Here is a 22,134-nt window from a genome sequence, read left to right as displayed (position 1 = left end):
ACAAGAGCCTTTAGTCTTGGCAGGTCATTTATTCTAGCACTCCTTAGCCTCCAAAAAACCTTCTCATACATCTGACTTGTCTTAGTGTTTGTATCGATGTTAACGTGTTCTTCATATTTAATTTATAATTTTTTAATTTTTTTTACTTGTCCAGGTAATGAAGCCTTACTATTTAAAAATGTTAAACAATTTCAGCTACCATAAGAGGCCAAATTTTGTTTCTTTTAAATGAAAGATCTACACATGCCCTAAATTTGAGAAATGTCCTTCTGTCCTGTTTCTGTTCCAAAAAGCTACTTTCTGGTCCGTGTTCTTCACAGTCTGTCTGCTAAGGAGTGGCCCCAGTCAAGTTATTTAGTGGTGTGTGTATATAGACCAAGCCTGGGCCTCTCAGGGAGAAAGAGTGCTTTAGGAAATGGCTTTTGGAGCCTTCTGCCTGAGCCGCCCTTTTGCGGTTTTATACTTGGGTCGTATGAGGCCTGATAAAGACTCTCCTGGCAGAACTATGCATAGAACAACAATGAGACCTGCCCCCACACATTCTAGCAAAAGAGAAAACAATTGTGCCTCCACAAACAAATAGTGCCTCTTAAGACAACCTTCAGGCTGGGTCTATCAGGTGTCTCCAACTGTGCTCAACTTCTCAGTCATCTGAGAATGTCTTATGTCCTATGGATCTCCAGCCTCAGGGTGCATTCATTGAGTCTTTGATGTCTCAACAACTAGATGTTTTGTTTTTATGACATGAACCTCTTATTTAATTTTTTAGACATTTTATAGAATAATCTCAGTGATGTGTCTGCTATATAGGTGGCAATCAATACACATTCACTATAATTATTACAATTCTATTTTGAAGTGTGGAAAGGGGTGAAAATGAAGGGAGAGATGATGAAGACGTGTCTCTCCCTTGTTGGCTGTAAGTTATTTGACCTGAGCAGGTTGCATAGCCTATCTGAATTTCTCATGGCAAATGTAAAAATGGAGAGAAAATTGTAACCTCATGGAACTAGGTGGTAGGTGCTTAATAAATACAGATTTCTGTCCTTTGTCCATTTTGGACACACACTTAGGTTGTCACTTAGTTTTGTCACAACACAGTTGTGAGATGTGTGGTAATCACTATAATACACAGGCCTGCATCATTATCTTTAAGGTAAGGACAATAATTATAAGGATTAAATTAATTAGTACATGTAAGGCTTGATGGCAATAAGAGCCTCGTTGTGTGCTGGTTAGTTTTCTGTCAAGTTGGCACAAGCTAGAGTTATGTGGGAAGAGGGAACCTCAAATGGAAAATGGCCTCCCTCAGACTGTTCTGTGTGACATTTTTTTAATTAATGAGTGATGTGGGAGGGCCCAGCCCACCTGCAATGGTGCCACTCCTGGGCAAGTTGTCCTGGGTTATATAAAAAGTGAGCTGAGCAAGCTTTGAGAAGCAAGCCAGGAAGCAATGTTCCTCCCTGGTCTCTGCTTTGGTCCCTATCTTGAGTTCCTGCCCAGACTTCCTCAATAACAGACTATGATCAGGACATATGAGCTAAATAAATGCTTTTCTCCTCACCTTGCTTTGGGTTGTGGTGTTTATCACAGCAATAGAAAGCAAACCAAGATAGTTGTTATCTACTAATCTTGTTTCCCTTCATTCAATGATGCAGTTGGTAAAACTAACTAAACTTAGAAAAGAGGTGTAGTATAAGTGCTGGAGATGCATGCCTATAACCTAAGCCTTTGGGAGGTGGAGGCAGGAGGATCAGGGGTTCAAGGCCAATATTGACTACATAAGCCTGATTTGAGGAAAGCCTGGATTACATGAAACTATCCAAGGAAAAAGACACAAGAATATTAGAACTGTGAAGACTTGGATTGGGAAAAGAAAGAAAGAAAGAAAGAAAAGAAAGAAAGAAAGATAAATGAGAAGGAAGAAAGGAAGAACAGAAGGAAGGAAGGAAGGGAGGGAAGGAAGGAAGGAAGGGAGAAAAGAAGGAAGGAAGGAAGGAAGGAAGGAAGGAAGGAAGGAAGAGAAAAAAGTCAGTCCTAGGTGTCACACCTAGAAATCCTGACTTACTAGTCTGTGGACAAAGATTAGATATCATAGATCCTTTTTATTGACTTCTGGATGTTTTGTGCATGACTCAAAATATTTTTTTCCCAGACTGAGAACCCCTGTTCAAAAATTAAACTTTGATCAGTAGTAAATTATACAATACTCCAGAACTCTCCAGTGGCAGTTCCAGACTTTCCAGTTTCTTACCATTCCTCTTACTTATGGACTCAAGAATTATAACTCTGCTCACAATGCTACCTTTCCCCCTTTTTCACACCAGGGGAAGCATGCTGCCCCCTATCTCAATGAGGCACAGCAGAGTAGGTCACCCTCAGTGTCTCTCGGGCTCTCCAGTGTACCCTAGACACAGCAATCCTCTCATTCTCTGTCTGAGGATGAACGAGGCAAACCCCTGAAGAGCTTTGGAGTGTTTGAAGCAGATACAATCTCTGATGTTGGGAGGTCCCTGCTATGGTGTAAAAATGTGTATCATGCCTGCTGATCCTTAGATTCGTTACTGAGGAAGAGAGGACCCTAGTATGTGAGTATTATTCTAGACAGCTCCTTGACAGATTCCTTGGAAGGATTTGGCAGTGTTCATATCTGTGTCTGTCTAAACTAACTGAAGCAAAATCTCTGAGGATTGTGGTCTTGATGTATATGGAAATGTGTGTGTATGTGTATACATGTATATATTAATGCTAAACATTAACTCTTTTGGTTGAGAATTTTATGTGTGAGTACTATATTTACATCATTTCTCTCCCTTCCTCTTCTCTAACTCAACCTATGTCTGCCCCATTGCCTCTAAAATTCAATACCATGTTTTTAATTATTATTATTGTTACATATAATTAATATATATGTATATAAATTCAACCTTTTGATTGACATTTAGTGTCACTCATTTGTGTATGTGTTTAGGTCTGAGCACTGGTCCAGGGGTTTTGTGACTTTCACAGGCAGCAGAGTGCTGAGCTGAGGGAAGCAAGAAGGTGCCTCAGCAGAAGATGACTCAGTAGCCAGTGTTGGTGCAAACTTTGGGAGGCTGACCCCAGGTAGCTCCATTTAGACATATATAAACACAGAACAATCTGGTGAAAACTAGTCTTTGATTCACTCAATCCTGCATGTACAACAAGACATACTAAATCTCTTTGTATTTGTGAGCTAAACACTACATTAAAGGTCTTTGTAAAGTACATGTGACACTATCCATAATGGTAGATTCTATAGATTGGCAGGAAAAAAAAAAACTAAGTTTACCAGAAGGATCCAGAGAAGGGTCAGATGTCAGAAAGTCTCCAGCCACACAGGATGCCAAAGGGTCACCAGGCTAGAGGCATATCAACTCTAGCTTTCTAAGTGGGAAACAGATTTTGCACTCATTCCCTTGAAGGAACATGTACTTAACACTCCAGGTTGCTCTAGTTCTTGTCTGTGAGCACAAAGACCTCTGTGATCCCCTACTGGTACACTTGGCATTGGAAAACCTATCAGGGGCCTCCTCCCTGGACAAGACCCATTCTTCCTCTCTTGGCAGCCATTTATTTCCTGTACCTATTCATCTAGGGGTGGGATTTTTGAGATTCCCTTATGAGATTTCCTTCATCTGTCTTGGTAAGTCAGCAGGTGTTGTCACTGTGCTGGTCTGCTGTAGGTGACCACATCGTTAAGATTTTCTGGTTATACCTTCCGTGTGATACACAGAAAACACTATCTAATGGCAGACCTTCTGATCCTCTAGCTCCTAGGACATTTCAGCTCTTACAGTTTCCCCAAATGCTCCAGGAGCCTGAGGTGTTGGGGTTGTGTTGTAGATGAATCAGTTATGGGTGGCATCCCATGGGCGGTTCTCTATGCTTCAATCAGTTGTCGATTTCTGTTATTATCCCATCTGCTGCAAAAAGAAGCTTCATCTATGAGGTGAGAGCCGCACTTCTCTGTTGCTAGAAGGAGAGTGGTTTAGAATTCAGGTGTAAATTACACTGTTTTAATAAAGAAGCAGTAGGTGCTCTTTTAGAGTCTGTGGCCTCACCAGCCACTGGTGGCTGCCTGGGTTCACAGTACCATACATGAATTTATTCCTATTTAGTGGGTATGAAGGCCAATTACATGGCTTTTGGCTACCCTAAGATATACATGCCTCTACTGTACCTTTGGGGATATCTTGCCATGCTTGTCATTGTTTTGGATCGTAGATTTTATAGGTGGGGAGGATTAATGAGTGCATTTCCCCCCTGGCAGCTTGCATGGCACCGTTAAATCCTATGAGAACTAGTCTTTGGTGAAGAGGCTTCCAGATCAGTTACAGTCTACTCCTCTAAGTCCTGTGTCTGAAGTGTGTGGTCCCTTCAAGGGCACTGGCAGTAGCCTATGTTGTTCTGGGGAGTCTCTCGGACTCTCCTGACCAACAACTCAATGGGGGGTTCCCATGCCTGGTACTGGAGATCTTGTTAGATAGTCTATGGCTTCTGGCTTCTAGGGGTGCATTATTATCCCAAGTGGCATAACTTCATTTAATTTATTTAGGCATGTGCACAGACGTATATGAAAATACATTTCTTAAAGTCAACAGAAGGTAATATGTCCACTCTGGATATTCCAGTCGTCCTTAGTGTTCCTTATCCTCTCTCCTTCCTCAGCATTGTTCTTCCTCCTCCATCACCAGAAAAATTCTCCCCCTTTTCCCATTCTCTTCCCTCTTCTTAGCATCTCTGTTCTGATACCCTCTGTTCAGAGTCCCTTATTCCCCCCACCGTGGTTTCTTCTGAATTACCATGCTTCTGTGATTACTCCTGTTGGTATACTCGTGTAACAAGATTCACAGCTAGGATCCACAAGTAAACAAAAGAATACATGGCATTTGCAATTCTGGGTTTGGGTTACCTCAATCACTATAATATCTTCCAGGTCCCACTTATGTGCAAATATAATTATATATTTTGTTATGTTTTTAGACAAGGTTTCTCTGTGTAGCTTTGGAACCTGTTCTGGAACTCACTCTGTAGACCAGACTGGTCTCGAACTCAGAGTTTGCCTGGCACTGCCTCCCAAGTGCATTAAAGGTGTGCACCACCACTGCCCAGCTTACAGTCTATCATTTTTTACAGTTTAACACTATTCCATTGTGTGTACATAGCACATTTTCATTGTTCAGGCTTCAGCTGAATGATACTTAGGTTGTTTCCACTCCTCAACTATTGTGAATAGAGGCCCAACAAACAAAGTTGAACAAGTCTCTGTGGAGCAGGATGTTCAGTCTTTTGGACACATGCCAAGAAGTGGTCTAGCTGGATCATATGGAAGATTTAATTTCAGCCTTTTGAGAATTCTGTACATGGATTTCCAGAGCAGCTGTGGCAGTTTGTAATTCCACCAACAGTGAATATAGGCTCTCCTTTCCCACCTCCCCTCCAGCATTTGTGCTCTGTTGTTTGCTTGATCTTATTCATTCCGACAGCACTGAGATGAAATAGTTTTCATTTGCACTTTCTTCTTTTAAAATTGTTTTTATTGAGCTATATATTTTTCTCCACTCTCCTCCCTTTCTCTCCCCTCCACTCCTGCTATTTCCCATGGTCCCATGCTCCCAATTTACTCAGGAGACCTTGTCTTTTTCTACTTCCCATGTACATTAGGTCTATGTATGTCTCTCTTACGGTCTTCATTGTTTTCTAGGTTCTCTGGGATTGGATTGTGAATTGTAGGCTGCTTTTTTTTTTTGCTTTATGTCTAAAAGCCACTTATGAGTGAGTAATATGATATTTATCTTTCTGGGTCTGGGTTACCTCACTCAATATGTTTTCTAAATTCATCATTTTGCCTGCAAATTTCAAGATGTCATTATTTTTTCTGCTATGTAGTACTCCATTTTGTAAATGTACCACATTTTCCTTACCCATTCTTCCGTTGAGGGGCATTTAGGTTGTTTCCAGGTTCTGGCTATTACAAACAATGCTGCTATTTACATAATGAACACATGTCCCTATGGTATGATTGAGCATCCTTTGGGTATATACATAAAAGTGGTATTGCTGGGTCTTGAGGAAGGTTGTTTTCTAATTTTCTTAGAAATTTCCATACTGAAATCCAAAGTGACTATACCAGTTTTCACTCCCACCAGCAAAGGAGGAGTTTTCCCTTTATCCCACATCCTCTTCAGTATAATTGTCATTAGTGATTTTGATCTTGGCCATTCTTACTGGTGTTAAAAGAAGCAATCCCAGAGTTGTTTTGGTTTGCATTTCTCCGATGACTAAGGATGTTGAGCATTTCTTTACATGTCTTTCAGCCATTTTAGATTCCTCTGTTGAGAGCTTTCTGTTTAGGTCTGTACCACATTTTTTTTATTAGATTATTTGTTCTTTTGATGACCAATTTCTTGAGTTCTTTCTATATTTTAGAGATCAGTCCTCTGTCCATTGTGGGGGTTGTTAAAGATCTTTTCCCATTCTGTAGGCTGCCATTTTGTCTTGTTGAGCATGTCCTTTCTTTAAAGAAGCTTCTCAGTTTTAGGAGGTCCCATTTATTAATTGTTTCTCTCAGTGTCTGTGATACTGGGGTTATTTTAGGAAGTGGTCTCGTGTGCCAAGGTGTTCAAGTGTATGGACTTCACACTTTCGCATCTGTGAGATTCAGTGTGGTTGGTTTTATGTTGAGTTCTTTGATCCCTCTGGACTTGAGTTTTGTGCATGTCAATAGATATGGATCTATTTTCATTCATCTACATGTTGATATCCAGTGATGCAGCACCATCTGTTGAATATGCTTTCTTTTTTCCATTTTATATTTTTTGCTTCTTTGTCAAAAATTAGGTGTTTGTAGGTGTGTGAAATGATAACTGTGTCTTTGATTCAATACCATTTTTTCTCCTGTATGTTTTTATGCCAATACCAGGATGTTTTCATCTCTCAATTTGATTATTTCCTGCTGTCTAGTTCTTCTGGGTGAGCCTACTTCTTTTTGTTCTAGAGTTTTCAGGTATTCTGTTAACTCACTAGTGTGGGATTTTTCCAACTTCTTTCTGTAGACATTTAATGGTATGAATTTTCCTCTTAACCCTGCTTTCATTGTGTCCCATAAATTTCAGTATGTTGTGTGGTCATTTTCATTGAATTTTAGGAAGTCTTTGATTTCTTCCTTTATTTCTTCCCTTACCCATTGATGATTCAAGTGAGAATTGTTTAATTTCTATAAGTTTGTGGGCTTTCTGAAATTAGTGTTTCTGTTGAATTCTAATATTAAGCCATGGTAATCTGATATGATACATGGAGTTATTCTATTTTTTGTATCTGTGGAGGTTTGCTTTGTTACCTATTATGTGATCAGTTTTTGAGAAGGTTCCATGGCATGCTCTATAGATTTCTGTCAAGACCATTTGATTTGTAACATCTGTTAGTTCCCTTATTTCTCTGTTGATTTTCTGTCTGATAGACCTGTACAGTGGTGAAAGTAGGGTGTTGAAGTCTCCCACTATTAATGTGTGGGGTTTAATGCGTGATTTAAGCTTTAGTGGTATTTCTTTTACATATGAGGGTGCCCTTGTATTTGGGGCTTAGATGTTCAGTATTAAGATTTTCTCTTGATGGGTTTTTTCTTGTGACTAATATGAAATGTCCTTCTTTGTCTCTTTTGATTCATTTTACTTTGAAGTCTATTTTGTTAGATATTAGGATAGCTATACCAGCTTGTTTCTTAGGTCCATTTGATTGAAAAAAATTTCCCCAACTCTTTACTTTGAGGTTTGAGGTTGAGGTGTGTTTATTGTATGCAGCAGAAAGACGGATTCTGTCTTTTTATGCAATCTGTTAGCCTGTGTCTTTTCATAGGTGAGTTGAGTCCATTTATATTAAGGGATATTAATGACCAGTGATTGCTAGTGCCTGTCATTTTAGTTTTCATTGTTGGTGATGTTATTGTATGTGTTTTTCCCTTCTTTGGGATTTGCTGCTGTGAGATCAGCTATTGTCTGTGCTTTTGTGGATGTACCTAACTTCTTTGGGTTGGAACTTTTCTTCTAGTACTTTGTATAGGGCTGAGATTTTGGCTAAGTATTGTTTAAATCTGGCTCTGTCATAGAATATCTTGTTTTGTCCATCTATGGTGATTGACAGTTTTGCTGGGTATATTATTCTGGGCTGGCATCCTTGGTCTCTTAATGTCTACATAATGCTTAACCAGGACCTTCTGTCTTTCATTGTTTCCATTGAGAAGTCAGGTATAATTCTGATAGGTCTGCCTTTATATGTAACTTGGCCCTTTTCTTTATATTTCTTTTCAGTTCTTTTTATTCTCTCTTTATTCTGTATGTTTAGCATTTTGATTATTATGTGATGAGGGGACTTTTTTTGGTTTAGTCTATTTGGTGTTCTGTAAGCTTCTTGTGTGTGTATATACATACATATGTGTGTGTGTGTGTGTGTATCTTTCTTGTGATTGGGAAAGTTTTCTTCTACGATTTTGTTGAATACATTTTCTGTGCTTTTGAGTGTACTTCTCCTTCTTCTATCCTTATTATTCTTGTTTAATTTTTTAATTATTATTACTATTTTTTTACATACCTGGAGGGACAGCCATGGGTGCTGGGAAACAAATTCTTACATTTTTGGTTATGAGCCTAGTCTTTATGAACCATCCCTCCAGGCCTATCCCTATTATTCTTAGGTTTGGTCTTTTTAAGGTGTCCCATATGTCCTGGACATTTTGTGTTAAGCTTATTAGATTTAATGTTTTTTTTTGACCAATGAGTCTATTTCCTCTATTGTATCTTCAGCACTTGAGAGTCTCTCTTCCATCTCTTGTATTCTTTTTATGCTGTTTTTGCTTGCATTTGTGGTTCCTGATTGTTTTCTCATAATTTACCTCAGTTTTTGTTTTCTTTATTATATCTATTATGGTTTTCAAGTCTTGAATAGTTTTCTTCATCTGTTTGGTTACTTTTTCTTGGTTTTGTTGAAGGGATTTGTTGATTTCTTCCAATTTTTTGTTTGTCTCTTTCTCCATTTCTTTGAGGGAATTTTTCATTTCCTCTTCAATGGCCTCAGACATTCTCCTAAGGTCATTCTTTAGATCATTTTCTTCTACTTTATCCATATTTGGGCATTCATGTCTTGCTGTTGTAGGCCACTTGTTTTTGTTGGTGTCATGTTGCTCTTTGTGGTGTTGAGTGTGTTCTTACCTTGTCTAACCATATATGTATATATATTAAAATTGTCAATATGGGGTGAAAGATAACAAGAATAGAAGAAACACTCTAGTTTAGACTCTTGGATTCCAGATTACTATAGCAGCAGAAGAGCTGTGTTGTCTGGTCTTAAAAGACATTTATCCCATTAGGATCCCTCGAGGAGCTCATTGAAAACAACCGCTATCATAGCCTGCTACTGTGACTGTGCCATATCTAAATTCCAGGCCCAACCAAGTTGCATAGCCTGTCCTCTGGTCCAGTCTGGTGAGCTTCCTGGACCCTAATATGCCTTTACTTTCCCCATTTCCAAACCAACCTCAGATCACATGCCCTGTGGACCACCTCAGTATAAGTCTCACTCTCAGATTTCCCAGCCTCCAGGGATAAGCCCAGTCATATATCCTATGCACCAACCCAGTCCAGTGAGGCCCCAAACACTAACATACCTGATAGATAGCCAACTTCCAGACCTAGCCAGGATGCACATTTGTGCACCTACCCAGCCTGGTGAATCCCTGGAACCAAACCTGCCCACACTATCCACAACCCAAAGGCCTAGCGTTTGGACACCTTGTAAGCTGGCCCACCCATGTCATCCTCACACCACAAGGCAAAATATGTACCTCAGCCCAATAAGGTCCAATTCTTTGTCTCATTCACATGTCTCTGGCTTACTACCGGATTGGAATCAACCCCATTCCTCCATTCCAAAGTAAACAAAGTATCTGAAGGATTGACCTACAAACTCCTCATGTGAAATTATTTAAGCTTGGGCAACAATATAGCAAAAACAAATTTCTTCTCAATAGAGGCATCCTAGAATCTCAAATGAGACATACAACCAATGAAAGAAGTCTATGAGACTAGGTCTCATCACAAAACAACAAGTAACATGAAAGACCAAGATACCATGTCTCCTCTCAAATCCACCATCCTAGAGAAATGTTTTTCAATGAGAATGCCCTTGATGAACAGTAATATATTTTTTGAAAATACCTTTTATCTCCAAGGAGATTGAATTTCTGCCAACTTAACAAAGTGCTTTGAGATCATTTAAAGTTATGTACTCAGTCTTTAATCCTGCTGTATATTAAGCCTGTTTAGATTTAACATACTTCAAAGAAAACAATGTAATAAAATTTCCTTGATTTGCACTTCCCATGTAATCATCTTTTTCAACCTGTTTTAAAAAACATATCTCTAGGGAAGTGGTGGTGCAGCCTTTAATTCCAATACTTGTGGGGCAGAGGCAGAAAGATCTCTGTATGTTCAAGGCCACACTGTCTACAGATTGGCAGCCAGGACTATAACACAGAGAAACACTATCTTGAAAAAGCAAAACAAAAAGCATAACTCTCACCTATGATTATATACTCTCCCATGTCCCTGACCTAGGAGAAAGAGTGTGTGTTTTGGTAACCATGTGCTGAAAACAGTCAGTAGATTGAAAGCAACCTTAAATAACAAATATCTAATAACAAACACACTGAAAATGAGATTCTGGAAACACTCCCATTCTCAGGAGCATCAAAGACAATAGCATATCTTGGTGACCCGCCCAGCAGGTTTAGTTATTTTAGAGTCCTGAAGAGGCACTATCTGAAAGAACATGGGTGTGAGAGAGAAACGGAGACCAAGCAAAATTATTGTCAAGGTCTTATTTATTGAAGCAAGTTTTTGTCTTAAATACTCCTCCAGTGGGAATGGCCCCTAACATCTTGGAATAAGCTTAACCAAGGAGGTGAAGGACAGCTACAATAAAACTTTAAACCTCTGAATAAAGAGGCTGAGGAACACACTAGAAGACAGAAAGAATTACCATGCTCAAGTATTGGTAGAAGTAATATTGTGGAAAAGGCCAATGTGCAAAAAACAATTTATAGATTCAACTACAAAACAAAATCAGCATGACATTCTTCATAGAATTAGAAAAAAACTTAAAATTCACACAGAATCACAAAATACTCTAGAGAGTTAAACCAATCTTAAACAGAAATAACAGCACTCTAGGGACTACTGTACCAGATTTCAAGTTATATTACAGTTATTGTAGGAAAAACAATATATATAACAACAATATAAAAACAACATATATATTGTTTTTCCTACAATAACTGTAATATAACTTGAAATCTGGAATCTCCCAGAGCTTCCCTTCAGATCATAGAGGAGTAACCCAGAGGGCACTGTCCTGAACTGGGGGATCCTAGTTTTCCAATTAGAGAATATCCTGAAATCCCCTTTCATAATTGTGTTTAGTGCTTATCTAGCATTAGACCCATAAAATGATTCTAGACTGTGTCATCCTCATTCTGTTGAAAGCACAATATATTTGAACAAAGGGTGGCCACAAATAAAAATAAAATCACACTGGGCAAGACCGTCTTTTCTATAGCACTGACCAGTGACAGTCTTCTGTGTTGCAGTCAGGGTATGCCAATGCAGAAGAGAGAACTCTAGGAGAGAGGGTATGCCAATACCGAAGAGAGAATTCTAGGAGAGAGGGTATGCCAATGCAGAAGAGAGAACTGTAGGAGAGAGCGCCGAAGAACTGAGGAATCGTGTAGACATCAGTGACTCAACCTAGATGTGACATGTGCCAATTTCTTGCTCAGTCAGCTAGCAAGAACTAAAACCACGGTTTCCACCCATCCACATGAGAGGCTGAGAAGGCATATGGAAGAACACACAAATGTTGGATGAGTGTTAAAAGTCTCTCTCACACTTGATCCTTGGTTCTCTGAAAAATTCATAGGCAACTTCACATCATTTCAAATTCTAAATGATCAGGTCAAGGGTTCATATCATTTATACTTAAAGAAGAAGAGGTTGATAAAGTACATACTGTCTTTCTAAGAAACTATCTTTAGCATTCTGTTAAAAAACAACAAAAGCTGTCTCGAAAAAACCAAAAAAAAAAACAACAACAACAACAAAAGTTTGCTTAGTAGTTGTGAGATCTGGGGAAGTCATTTAGCTCCTGTAAACTCATACCTCAATTGAAAATGGAATATCAATCCCTTATTCATGGGTATGCTGTGAAAGCTGGACTAGCGATGCCACTGAAAGCATCTCCTATAATGTTCACTGTCAAGTGTCAAAGTGGATTTTAATGTTACCGGCATAGTTGATACTACAATATGATCTACTATGTGCTAATAACTATCAGAAGCTAGTCTGCTGTTTGACAGTGAGAAATAATTTGATGATGTTCCAGAAATGAAATATCTATCATTTTTATATTCTTTTCTTTGTAGGTCATGGGGGATTTTCCAGGTCATGTTCTTCCTGGAACACTTTTCTTTGTCATAAGTCTTTGGTGGAGTATAAAGCACATTCTGGAGCATGTTTGTCGACAGCAAAAGAGGTCTTTCTCCCTTATTACCAAGGAATTCTTCTTTCGAGCAGAAATTGTGGAAGGAATTGTGATTACTGGCGTGGTATTAGTAGGTGAATTGACTTACTGTGTTTTATTTTCTTAGTTTGGTGTTTTTATATGCATAGAAATTTTCTTTCTTTCTTCCTTCCCTTTTTTTAAAAAAACAAAATCAAGAAATTCCAGAGCAGAATATCTTATTCAAAAATACTTATTAAATGTTCTATTACAATTTCTCTATGATATTATTTGTTAGCAATGTGGTATTTCAGGCTTATACAAAGGTCCACTTCTTAATAAATTAATTGTAGTATTTAATTTACCTACTCAATCATGGTGAATTTCTTTTGTGGAACTGATTAGATCCTCTGCAATTATTACTTATCATTTTTTCTGATCTCTGCAAGAATAAACACTATTAGAAATCATTTCAAATGATGCAAAATAATCAACATTGCTGAAAGGTTATGGAGAGGGGCCATGGCCAAGGAAAGCTTGCTTCATGATCTCTTCCTTTTCCTCTAATGTCCTGAATTAAAGAGAGTAGTTAGTCCAATAATTTATGAAACCTTTCCATTGCTTTAGAAAATCCTATAAAAATGGTCTACTTTTAGTTTCATTGTAGCCTATTATAAAAGATAAGACTCCTTGGGGTTTTTTGTGCTTTCTTCATGGAAAGAGGTTTTGGATATGACTCACACTAATTGTTTCCAAAGGGAATTTTTCTGCAAACTTATATATGTTAGTAAGCGAGCTGACATCTCTGAAAATTCAAGTACTTGTTTAAGTGACAATGCCACATTCTACATCGATTGGGGCTTCTTGCTTATCCTTTGTGGATCTTAAGAATTTTTGTTTCGAACTTAAGAAATTTTGTTTTGAAACCAAGGCTAGTCCTTTACCTAGTGGCAATCCAAAGATTAAGTAGTTAGGAAATGAACAGTTAGCCTCTATAACACAGTCTCATAAACCTTGGACGTTAGCTTGGAAATAGACACTTGAACCAAAATCATCAGCATTGGTTGGGACTAAAATCAGTACTTGAAGCTCTAATGAAGTCTAAAGTGTCACCACAAAGCTGTGAGGGAACTGCCCAGTGTAGCACAAATAGTAAAAACCCAGAGACAGAGACTGGGGTTCAACCTGAAGATCAGAAAAGCAAAGCAACCAGCCACTGGCTCTTACCTCAGACCAAAATGGTAATACTGCCTCCATGAATCCCCATAATGAGGCTGAGCTGAGACCTGTCTCCTCCGTTTTATATTCCTTTCTAGTGCTGGGATTAAAGGCATGTACCACTATACCCCACTACTCTCTCTCTCTCTCTCTCTCTCTCTCTCTCTCTCTCTCTCTTTCTCTCTCTCAAGCAATGTTATAAGAGGACATAGTAGATTGAAATAAGCAATGCTCATATCCTCTTGCATGTGTGTGCTAGGTAAAATCAAGTAGAGTGTTACTAAAACTGTGGTGTGATTTTCTACAGGAATAATTGGTCTATACCTTGCACTTGGAAAGCGAAATCAGCTCTCAGATAAAGAATCCCAGTTGGTCCTAATCCTGCACTGGCATCATCTTGCCATGTATGTCTTCTTTGCATTGCTAGGTGGGACCAAGATCTTATGTTTCATCATTCGTTCACTTCCAGTCTCTTTGGTCAAGTTAATGTTAGCAAATGCCTGCTTTGTGGATGGTAAGTATGGAGGAGTAGTGTTTCCATCTCCCTTCCTCCCTCCTTCCCTCCCTCCCTCTCTCCCTCTCTGTCTCTCTGTCTCTCTCTCTCTCTGTCTCTCTCTCTCTCTGCTGTATTTGTCTCTTATAGTAAATGTTGACATAGGCTGCTTGTTTGTTCATTCCTGGCTTCCCAGGCCCCAAATAATCACACAGAAACCTGTATTAACTGCAATATTGTTTGGCCAATAGCTTAAGCGTATTTCTGGCTAACTCTTATATCTTAAATAAACCCATTTCTATTAATCTGTGTATTGCCATGTGATTGTAGCTTACCGGCAGGGGGTTCTGGTGGGCTCCAGTGGAGGCTTTTGTCTTCTGTGGGAGGCTACTTGGCTTCTCCTTACTTTGCCTTCTTTCTCCCAGCATTCAGTTTACTTTTCCCACCTAAGATTTGGCTTCTTTATTAACCAATGGCAATAAAACATATTCACAATATGCAGAGGGGATCCCACATTGTAAACATCTGGATAGCCCTGTATAATAAAATATCTTTGCTTTCTTAGTACAGTCCTGATTGGCAGGGCAAAGTATCTGGGCCATACTCAGATACTTGGCTATGCTCTATAGGATGTCAAGGATTGTTGTATGAGCAGCCACTTGTTTGTTTCCTAGCCACCTGGCAGCTCAGACCTGAAATACCCACACAGAAACTGTATTAATTAAATCACTGTTTGGCCCATTAGCTCTAATTTCTTATTGGCTAACTCTTACATCTTAATTTAACCCACTTCTAGTAACCTGTGTATCGCCATGAGTCTGAGGCTTACTGGGTAAAGTTCTGTCCAGCTCCATCGGGGCCACATGGCTTCTCTCTGACTCCACCTCCTTTCTTTCAGCATTCAGTTTAGTTTTCCCCACCCAGATCAACTCTACCTTATCACGGGCCCAAGACAGTTTTTTTTTCAATTAACCAATGGTATTCACAGCATATAGAGGGGAATCTCGCATCAAAGGATTTTTCATCTCTACAAACTCATTCTGCAAGATTGAGCAGTCACAACCATTTGTGATTTGTTCATGTTTCACACCTACCTTGAAGAATCACCTTCTTTCTGTGTTTTCTTAGAAGCTATCTTCTTTACACTTTTATCAAAGAAAATTAAACCCAGAGAGTAATGGAAGCATGAATCTTCAACTGGGATAGCTAGATGTTAGCAGCAAAATAGATTCTGCCACCTGCCACCTAGCTTTTTTTTTTTTAATTTTTTTTCCTTGAATTTTTTTTTAAATTTATTTATTTATTAGATTTCTGTCTCTTCCCCGCCACCGCCTCCCATTTCCCTCTCCCTCCCCCAATCAAGTCCCCCTCCCTCATCAGTCCAAAGAGCAATCAGGGTTCCCTGACCTGTGGGAAGTCCAAGGACCATCCACCTCCATTCAGGTCTAGTAAGGTGAGCATCCAAACTGCCTAGGCTCTCACAAAGCCAGTACGTGCAGTAGGATCAAAAACCCATTGCCGGGGGCTGGAGAGATGGCTCAGTGGTTAAGAGCATTGCCTGCTCTTCCAAAGGTCCTGAGTTCAATTCCCAGCAACCGCATGGTGGCTCACAACCATCTGTAAAGAGGTCTGGCGCCCTCTTCTGGCCTTCAGGCATACACACAGACAGAATATTGTATACATAATAAATAACTATTAAAAAAAAGTTCCTTTTAAAAAAAATCCAGAAAAACCCATTGCCATTGTTCTTGAATATTAACCTTCATCAGGCGATGAAAGGAGACAGAGACAGAGACCCACATTGGAGCACCGGACAGAAATCTCAAGGTCCAAATCAGGAACAGGAGGAGAGAGAGAACAAGCAAGGAATTCAGGACCGCGAGAGGTGCACCCACACACTGAGACAATGGGGATGTTCTATCTGGAACTCACCAAGGCCAGCTGGCCTGGGTCTGAAAAAGCCTGGGATAAAACCGGACTCGCTGAACATAGCGGACAATGCCACCTAGCTTTTAAATTACTGACACAGTAAAACTTTGTCAGTGTGTGTGAAGTTGAGTCTGCAGATTTCCACCACATTAGTAATGGAAGATCTAAGTTTGAGAAGTTAATTAAAAATAAATCATATGTTTTCTTCATTTGTTTTCCCTAAGATTGCTGAGGTGGGTGAGGAAAAGGTCTTTAAAGGTCTTTAATGTTTTTTTTCTTCATTTATTATGCACATGAAAAGGTAGACTAGTTATGTAGCCCTGAAAGCTCCCAGTGGTTGGGAGGCAACTGTTCCTTTCCTTCCATGTGAAGAAAGAACTTCTTATCTGTTGTGTTTCAGGGACAAGGGCCAAAAAAGACAAAAAAGAATCGCCATAACTAATAGCCTGGTTCTCATCTTTTTAATGAACATTCTTTTCTTTTATCTTAATGAAAACTATCAAGGTGAAATTGGAATGTGCTTATGTAATGAAGCACTGTAGTCAGATGCTACTTGAAGGTAATGCTGCCCTACCTCTCAAGGTGTGAATTCTGGGTGTGTCTCCTTTTTTCAGGGCACTGAAATCCTCAAGGCAAGGCTTTTTGGCTCCAGCTGTTCATCTGTGTATTCATGTGCTCCCTGCCCTGTCATGTTTATTATTCCTCAGCCTGCATATTAATGCTTTTATATGCAGTTAGCTGACAATTTCATGGTAGAGGAGAAAAGACAGATTGGAGAAGCAAAAGGAGGGTTAAATTTCCATGACTCCACTTTACCAGGAAGAAAGTACAAGCTGCCTTGCCCTGAGGCTCTGTGGGGATCTCATCTTACTATCAGTTGTATAGGTTGGCTAGAGAGGGAAGAAGGCTGAAAAGTGATGACTTGGTTGTCTTTGGTTTTTATTAAAATTTTTTTCTACCCCATTAGCTTTTATTTTCCACAATCACACACATGGCCGGACCTTGGTGGACACCTTTGGGCACCAACTGTTGAGCTTCGCTATATTTTTGGCAGGTCTGGTTGCCTTTATAGAATTATTCACAAAGAACAATGTAGTTCTGGCACTCCTGAGGTCGAGCTTTGTCATGCTGCATGGGATGTGGTTCTTTCAGGTGAGTTAAAACCTCCAGCTTGCTCTATTTTGTTTTGACCCATGGTTTCTCTCCTTATTTGATGGCATAGTTTCTTATGGAGTTCAGACACTTTCCTATGACTTGATGTCTGTAGTGAAACTGTTGGTCTTTAAGAGGTAATGTCTTTAGGTGACCTGAGGTTCCAGTAGGAACACTGGTAGAGCAGTTGAGCAGGAAGTAGAATGTGCCTGTTATCAGACATCTGGTTATCCATTATGTAGAAACACTGAGTAAATGATATTAGTTATTGTCAGTTCTTGATAATAAGACAGCTTATAGCTTTCTCAGTAGTAAGCTCCAGAAATGTATGTCAAGTAGACAAAGGAGGAACCTGTTATTTATTGAGAAACAAGTGTATATTTGCCACTGTATTGAAAAAATATTCTTTTGAGAGAGCGTCTCACTAGGTATCCTAGGTTAGCCTTGAACTCAGAATCCTAGAATTCAAGGCTTCAGCATCCCTAGTGTTGTGGTTATAGGTGTATGCCATGTCTATCTTTTATTGGATTTTTATGGACATTGAACTTCATTCTGTTTATGATAATGTAACAGTTAAGTCTTACCATCTCTAACTTATCAATAGGAAGACTAAAGAAGATTAAATTATTTTGCAAGGCTCATACAATCATGAAACTAGTCAATTCTCTGCTAATTATTTCCATATAAATTTAGCTCAACAGGCAGGCATCCATGTTAGTGGAGAAAGTGCCATCACATACAGGATATTATGGGAATTCAAGCAGGAATCCTGGATGGGTATAGACCAAGAGGTGACTATGTTTGACATATATGCACACTCATCAAAACAAACATCTTCACCTTTCTCCTTTGCCAATTCCATTGATAGATGTGGGGCCTGGAAAATGGTTACATACTAAAGATGAAAGCAAGGATGGATGCATCTTTCTGTTTTGAATAAAATCTATACCAGACTGAGACTTTGGCCATTAGACTAAGGGGAAAGTCAAGGAATCTCTTATCTCTACTTCAAATTTCTTACTGTCTCTAGGGCAGTGGCTCTCAACCTTCCCAATTCTGCCTGCAACCCTCTAATACAGTTCCTCATGTGGTGACCCCCAACCACAAAATTATTTCATTGCTACCTTACAACTGTAATTTTGCTAGTGTTATGAATCATAAAGTAAATATCTGATATACAGGATGGTCTTACCTGACCCCTGTGAAATGGTTGCTTGATTCCAAAGGGGTCATGACCTACAGGTTGAGAACCACTGCTCTAGGGTTTACATTGTGTTACACAGGCTACCGACCAACAAACAAAAAACCCGAACGAGGACTTAAGTCTGGATTTGTTTGATCTCAACCCACAGTCTCTTTCCATTTGACGATGTCAACCCTCTAACCTCGCTATTATGTTGAAATCAGAATTCCAATCAATGATTGCATATTTTATGATGTCTGATAAATTATACTTAGAAATGTAAAGACTCTCTGGAATGGAAGCGGTATGTTGCTCAAATAGGGCGGTCTAGAGATTTCTAGTCACCAGAAAGCAGATATTTGGGTTGATGAGGCTACTTCAAACATTTGCATTTCAAATGAGTTCTAAGAAACTGTCAGTCTTTTTCATCATAACAGTTTCTTTTTTATCATAACAGGGTTAAGGATTCCAATTCCTCTGCATTCTCACCAACATTTGTATTTTATATTTACTATTACGATTGCCCTTCTAGTGAGCAGCAAGTAATATGTTACTGCCATTTTGATTTACCTTTCTCTAATGATATTGTTCCTCTTCCATTTGTTTATGGACCATTTGCATATTTAAAAAACTTTCTTCATTCATGAGAATTTCATTTATGTACACAATAAATTATGATCATAGAATTCATCATAGTACACAATGAACTGTGATCATATAATTCATCATATAGTTATATCATTATCTCATTTCATCCCTCTTATTTCCTGAATCCCTCTCCAGCCCTTCTCTCTCCAACTTCATATCATCTCTTTTTTGAAAACTTACTGAGTTCAATTAGTGCTCCCCATACATGCATAGGCATGGAATCATCCACTGCATCATGGGAATCTAGCAGTGGCCACACCTTCTAGGAGCATGATTCTTCTCCAATAGCTACCAACTCTCAGTAGCTCCTTGGTAAAAGTTAGGGCCTGGAGAACACTTCTCCCATATACCAAAACTTTGCTGGTCTTGATTCTGTGGCTGGTTTTGGACAAATCACCCCATCTTTTGGGAGTTCATGAGTGGGACAGCCATGTCATATTCAGAAGACAGCATCTCACAGCATTCCTCCCTATCCTCTGGCTCTTAGATTCCTTCTGCCTCCTCTTTTGAGATGTTCCCTGAGCCTTGGAACTGGAACTAGTGAGGGAATTAATAAGGATGGCAAATTTAGGGGTTAACACTCTTTTGAGATAGTTTAAAAAGACAACTAGGTAAATAATGTTTATGTTATCAAAATAGGTAGGAAAATATGATGATTTATATGTGCTATCTTTGACGCTGGCAATCATATAGTTATCAGTACTCTGAATAAATGTTTTTGATAATGTGCCTGATTATTTTATGTGTCATTTCTTTGAAACACAGGTTGCTTTTGTCCTGTTTCCCAGGAATAAAGACCATGCATGGGACCTGTCTGATCATAGCAACGTTCTGTTTTTCACTGTATGCTTTTGTTTGTATTATGCGTTGACCTATGTCATCATTGGAATTAATTATGCTCTTGTTACCTGGTAAGTTAATCACTTTCATTCATCAAATATGATTATCAGACTCACTGAGTTAATCTTAAAACTCAAATCATTTTCATGAATTAATTTCTTTTATTACTGTCTTACAAGACAAAGTAGTAGAGGAGAAAACTATCTGGAAATGCAGAAATTGCCAGCAAAACAGTAAATGATTCAGACTTGGACCAGCTGTTTGTGATATGTCTCTGACACACGCATCATCCTGCAGGACATTCACCTGAGCCTGCCTGGTAGGAGATTTGAAAATGCCCTAGAATAGTTCTCTCTGATGGAAAAAAGCCCACCAAGTATTTGTCTCAGAGAGGGAGAAGAAATAGGAGGTCTTCCATCTTAAATGTTTAAGTGAAAAGTATGTTCATCTCCTAAAGCCTCATTTTCCTGTCCGTCCTTCTGGTAGGAATCTGTTTGGGACAGGTCCAAACTTCATCAGAAGATGGAAGACAAAAAGTTAAACTCAACATGTAGGTGGTTAGAGAAGTTTCTCATAAAGTGAGAACTATTTTGGTAATTCCACTTACCAGGTTCATTTGCATACATCTCATAATTTATGGGAATTTTGTTCTACTTGTGTGACCACAGCATACAATGACCTTATGGCAATCATATATAGGAAAAAAACTGCATGTTTCACATAAATACTTCTCACATTACAGAAGTAGCGCGCTTGCTCAGCTTTGGCCGCTAAGAAGCTTTAGACCTTCTAGAGTTGGTAACTGTAAACATCACTTCCTCCAGGCCTCCATCTGAGTTTGTACTAAAACAGGCATAGGTTTGAGGGTACATCTGTGTACTTTAAAAAACAGGTTTATTCTTTGAGAATTTTACATGTGTATATAATGCATTTTGATCATAGCTACCCCCATTTTCCCCACCCAAGTCTTTCGAAACCTCTTCAGATACTACCCTCTCCCAACTCCACGTCCTCTTGTTTAGAAAAAAACACCCACTGACTCTAATTGTTGGTTCATGTGGCCATGGATTCCAGGGTTGGCCATCTACTGTAGAGGAGCTTGTCTCCTCTCTGAACCTGTAGTTGAATGGCCAGCTCCCTGCTTACAGAAGCACTTTTTTGAAGTTCCAAGGAAGAGCTGAAATCCTGCTCAAACTTGACGTGGGGTTTAGTTAACTTGGCCTAACAGCTATATGGAAGGCAATGGCCCCATGTACATTATTTGGAGAAAAAGCCATCTTCTTGTAATATACATGTTGTTCTGGTCTTAATGAAGAAACTCCACTGATGTCAGATTCATCTGGGCTTGCCACAGATTATAGATTCTCTGGTTTGTTTTAGAAATAATCAAAGTTATGCTCTGATGTGATCAATTTAAAAGCTCATATTTTATCTGCTTACTTGTATCTTACTTTAATCCACATAGCTTTTCAACAACTCAAAACTAAATAGAAATTATTTTCTTTTTAGGGTTGTATCCCAGCTATACAATTAATCTGGAGTTTGTTTTACTGGAGATTTACATTGCCTTTAGGTTTACTTTTAGATTTCACCTAACCAGAGATTGTTGTTTCCCCCCCTCAGGTTGGTGAAGTGGAGACTTAGCAAGCTCTGCACCTCAGAAACTCAACTTCTGAAAAATCTTGAACAGCAAGAAGAATCAGAAGATGAAATGTGATATTTTTAGAGTGCCATCTAGTGTCTCTAAACAAACCCTTTTATATTTTCCATTGTCTTTGCTCTTGGCTTTATTTATTAGACGGTATGGAAAGAAGCTGTGATCACAAAGCCTGTAATTTTGCCAATTCACAGACAAATTATCATGGGCCATCTTCAGCCAATTTAATAGCAGCTTTTTTTTTCCCAACTCTGTATGTGACCTAACATCTTTGTGGTTGTAAGTAAATCCTTCAGAATGTACAAATGGATCCTTAGTTTCTACCCAGCAGAAACCTATCAATATAGTCAGAAGAGCATTGGAGGCTTATAGTTGAGGTCCCCCTTTTCTGTAACCTGCCTACATGATGTTTCTACCAATGATTTGAAAAGTGTTTTGAATATG

At 38.9% G+C, this 22,134-nt stretch overlaps 1 protein-coding gene across 1 annotated transcript in view; it reads left to right on the top strand.

Annotated features, from left to right (window-relative positions):
* Positions 1-21,750, top strand: part of LOC121461631 (transmembrane protein 45A-like) — a 35,143-nt gene extending 13,393 nt beyond the window's left edge. Inside the window, exons 4-8 of the mRNA XM_041672721.1 lie at positions 12,494-12,686; positions 14,096-14,302; positions 17,178-17,362; positions 19,959-20,104; positions 21,657-21,750. Coding sequence (XP_041528655.1) covers positions 12,494-12,686; positions 14,096-14,302; positions 17,178-17,362; positions 19,959-20,104; positions 21,657-21,750 — 825 coding nt within the window. The remainder of the gene's footprint in view (positions 1-12,493; positions 12,687-14,095; positions 14,303-17,177; positions 17,363-19,958; positions 20,105-21,656) is intronic.
* The last annotated feature ends 384 nt before the right edge of the window (positions 21,751-22,134 follow it).

This window comes from Microtus oregoni, unplaced genomic scaffold, assembly GCF_018167655.1.
Source record: "Microtus oregoni isolate MIOR12 unplaced genomic scaffold, Mior012 000023F_ref0000262, whole genome shotgun sequence".
NCBI classification, from domain to species: Eukaryota; Metazoa; Chordata; class Mammalia; order Rodentia; family Cricetidae; genus Microtus; species Microtus oregoni.
This window is presented reverse-complemented; position numbering and strand designations above follow the sequence as displayed.